At 32.9% G+C, this 3,908-nt stretch overlaps 1 protein-coding gene across 1 annotated transcript; it reads left to right on the forward strand.

The window, feature by feature from the left end:
- Window positions 1–1,938: 1,938 nt before the first annotated feature.
- On the forward strand, window positions 1,939–3,669 carry LOC132268497 (BTB/POZ domain-containing protein At3g56230-like). The gene is made up of 3 exons (XM_059769336.1): window positions 1,939–2,331; window positions 2,763–2,939; window positions 3,043–3,669. The coding sequence occupies exons 1-3, from the start codon at window positions 2,143–2,145 to the stop codon at window positions 3,505–3,507; spliced, it is 831 nt and encodes a 276-aa protein (XP_059625319.1). The 5' UTR covers window positions 1,939–2,142; the 3' UTR covers window positions 3,508–3,669.
- Window positions 3,670–3,908: the final 239 nt, after the last annotated feature.

Below are 3,908 nucleotides of genomic sequence, written 5' to 3' on the forward strand. Positions count from 1 at the left end.
ATATAGACTTTCAAAGATTTAGATATGCATAGGAAAAGGTAAATTTTGTGCATAAGGCTTTTGAAAAGAAGTCTATACTAAATAGGAAGTTTAGATATAATAGGAAACATAAAATTACCTAAACTGTATTAGACAACTTGAACCGGTAACAAACAATTCTTCGAAGCACAGGATCTTGAACCGCTAGCCAAAGTTACCGGTTCCCAAAGGACAGATTTCTAAAGGAAGGTTTAAAACTTGGAAAAATCCCTATTTTGGTAATTTCGAAAAACATACCATGCATGTAAAGTGTCATAACTGTGAAACAACTTTCTAAAATGTTGTTCATACCTTTTTCGTAAATCTTAGTTTATTAAATTTGAACAACTTTTCAGTAGTCGATCTCAATCTTGATTTGGTAACTTAAAAATTATAATTTGATTGGACTTGTTTTGACACCGAAATTAACCAATTACAAAATATATATCATGTCCAAGTAGGAGAGAAATGTTTGGATAAATTTGGGGGTAAAAAAACATGTATAAAACAAGTCTGTTGTGCTCCGTTCATGAGTTGGCCACCAAATGGTCTTAGAATGGAACATGATCAATGATAACCCTTTTTATCAGATAAGCTTTCTGTCTACGTAAAGAATAAATTGGGCAATGCATACATGATTAATGCAGATCATCTCATGGACAGCATTTCATAGACTTCATTATTGCTTCTACCAAACACGCACACATGTGTGTGTGTGTGTATATTTATGTATGTATGAAAATTGGTTTTTTTTTAAAACGAAAGGTGAGATGACGTCAAGTGGGACCGAATATATTTATTGGTCATTTTTCTTTTGAAGAATCTGATGAAGAAGAAAAAGAAGAATAATCCACCATTGATCTAGACAGAACAGCAGGTAAATCCAAGTAAACATTCTTCTACTCTTCCAATGTGATACCCATGACTCTCTCACACAACTAAGCATTTGAGCTGAAAAGTAAGTATGGTATAGCGATTACCAATTCCACTATTTTATGTGAGAAGAAATTATCAAATAGTTTCAAAATTATTGATAATAAGTTAATTATCAAGTGACACTTAAATAAAATATTAAATAAATATGACACATTTGTTTAAGCGTTAAATAATAATTAACTTGGAACCAATGATCCGGGATATTTTGATCCCTCTAGTATATATTCAAAAAGTGAATGTCTCAAAACTTTTATTACTAATTAATCCCAATAAAACTCATTAATTTACACATACATATATATATATATATATATAAATATATATATAGTTGTGTGGAAATTAATATATAATTGGCCAGTTTGGCAGAGAGAAGTCTAGTATTGGTTCCTAAGACGTGGTTGGGTGGCACATATTTGCTGTTATAAGGTTGGAAAGTCCTTTTCAACTTTCCTTCCCACCACCTTTCTGATTCTTCTTCACTAACCAAGCTTTTGTTTTCTTTAAGGTGCTTCTTTGAAACCCACTCAAAAGATATGGCCAACCAACTTTGCTATTTTTTTTTTCCCTTTGTCGACCATCTATCCCCCACCAAACGACATCACAGCCTCACTTTTCCAATAATCCCTCCTAATTTGGAGTATTAATCAAGATTTATATATACCCAAAAAAAAAAATGATAATAAAAAAGATTATCCATGCTATCAAAAAATCTAAAATACCCTCATATTTTGAGCTTCTTTGAAATGGAGAGCTCATAAAATAAATAAAAAATGAAAGATATATAAAGGTGGCTACAAAGACAATGTTAATTTAAGCCCAAGAAAAATGAAATTAAAAAATAATGGAATGGTATTGATTTTGACAAATTTGTCATTTCACAATAAAGGAATTAAAGCATTTTCTTTCTAAATAAGTAGTTTCATTTTAAAATTGCAGAGATATATATTATATATATAAGCATGTTATAATAGTTCAATTTTCAATTCTCTAACGAGATATATAAAATAATTAAGGAGGTGTAATGAATACCAGCATATAGAGACATTAAAAGAAACAAAGGTGGAGGGACTGACTTTATAAAAGGAAAGAGTTAAATTAATAGTTTCTTTCATTCTTCTTCTTCTTCTGCGTGTTTGATGGTTTGTTGTAGGTGATGATCAAGCAGAAAGGTGAGGAGAGATTTGGAAGATGGATTGCTCAATCTGTAGCGCGATGCCATTCATTCTAAGGCCTCCGAGGAATACGATATGCGGAGCCTGCTACGAGGCAGCCAGAAGCTTAATCACCTTCACTAACAAGCTTGAAGGTGGTGATAATGGAGTCCTCGCTAAATCAACTATTGCCACTACTGTTAATTCTCCATCAATTTCGTCCAAGGCAAGCTCTCTCTTCATTTTTTTTCTTAATTTTTTATTTATTTGTTCGTGTGAAATTGTGGTTTGAATTTTGTTTGGGTTCTGAGTTATATAGAATTCTTTGACTCTTATGTGATGCATGTTTATTTTTCTGTAGTGTTTTTTTTTTTGACTTCTTGAAAATTATTTTCAGAAAAATTGAAACATGACGCATGAGGACCTAACATAATGATTCGTAAATGAATTTTGGACTGAACAACAATTCTGTTGTCCACTCTAAATAAACGTAATGGACTCAATTCCGAATCATCTTCTGAAATTGTATGACTGTCAAAAAGTTAATGATTATTCATCAAAAAATTGTTACAGAGCAAATACTCATAAGGTGTCCAAAATAATCGTCCTAGCTACAATTAAACATCGTTATATATTGGCCTTGTATTTTGTATGCAGGGGTTTGCAAATGCACTAAAATGTTTGAAGGAAATGAAGGAGTTGGAGGAGGAACTGAATGACAAGTTGACTTTCCTGGGTGGTTTTGTTGCTGCTTTTAGAGATCAAATTCACACTGATATTCAAGTCAAGCCTGGCAATAATGGACCCCCTATACCTGCACATAGGGCATTACTGGTCTCTCTCTCTCTTTCCCACACACACACACAAACACAACAATACAAACACAAATGGCAAACCATGTTTAATTAAACGTTTAACATGATATTTATATCTGCAGGCAGCAAGGTCTAATATATTCAAGAACATGCTAGACTCGGATGGATGCAAAGCTCCGCCAAGTTACGACACAATCATAGCACTACCAGAATTGAACTATGAAGAGCTAGAGTCACTCCTGGAGTTCCTCTACAGTGGAAGCTTGCCTAAAGAGAAGGTGGACAAGCATGTCTACTCATTGTCGGTGGCGGCCGATAAGTACGACATACCATTCCTGCACAAGTTCTGCGAGCAACAAATGTTGGGGTCATTAAGCTCCTCCAATGCTCTTGATGTGCTTGAGATTGCAGATGTGTGTTCTAACCAGGCACTGAAAGAGACTGCTCTTAAGTTCATTGTCAAGAACATGGAGGACATTGTTTTCTCGCCTAGGTTCGATGCATTTGCACTCAAGAACCCCCATTTGACTGTACAGATCACTAGGGCATCATTCATGGACATCAAAAATAGAAGAAATGTGGTTTGATTTGATGATCTCCATTCAGATTAAAATCAAGCTTTTTTATTTTTTTATTTTATGTTTCTATTATCCAATCCAAGTAATGCTTATTTATAAGCATATAGTCAAGTATGGGTGACAATTCGTGTTTGTAGGTTATAATCGTGTCTTGTCTAAGATTATTATATTAAACACGTAAATTCAAATCCTACCCAATTTAAAAATTGTGTCAAGAACTCTGAACACTAACCTAACTTGTTTATTAAATGGATAAACGTATTAACCCATTTAATGAGTTCTTTATCAAAACAAGACATTTAATATTTAATCAAATAATAAATTATAGAAAAAATTTGTCATAATTAACACAAATATTCAAAAGAAGAAGAAAATTCATAAGGTGTAGAGAAGGTTTATGTTGAAATGAC

Source organism: Cornus florida, unplaced genomic scaffold (assembly GCF_030987335.1).
Source record: "Cornus florida cultivar Cherokee Brave unplaced genomic scaffold, ASM3098733v1 CherokeeBrave_3.0.0_Hap2_Chr08, whole genome shotgun sequence".
NCBI lineage: Eukaryota > Viridiplantae > Streptophyta > Magnoliopsida > Cornales > Cornaceae > Cornus > Cornus florida.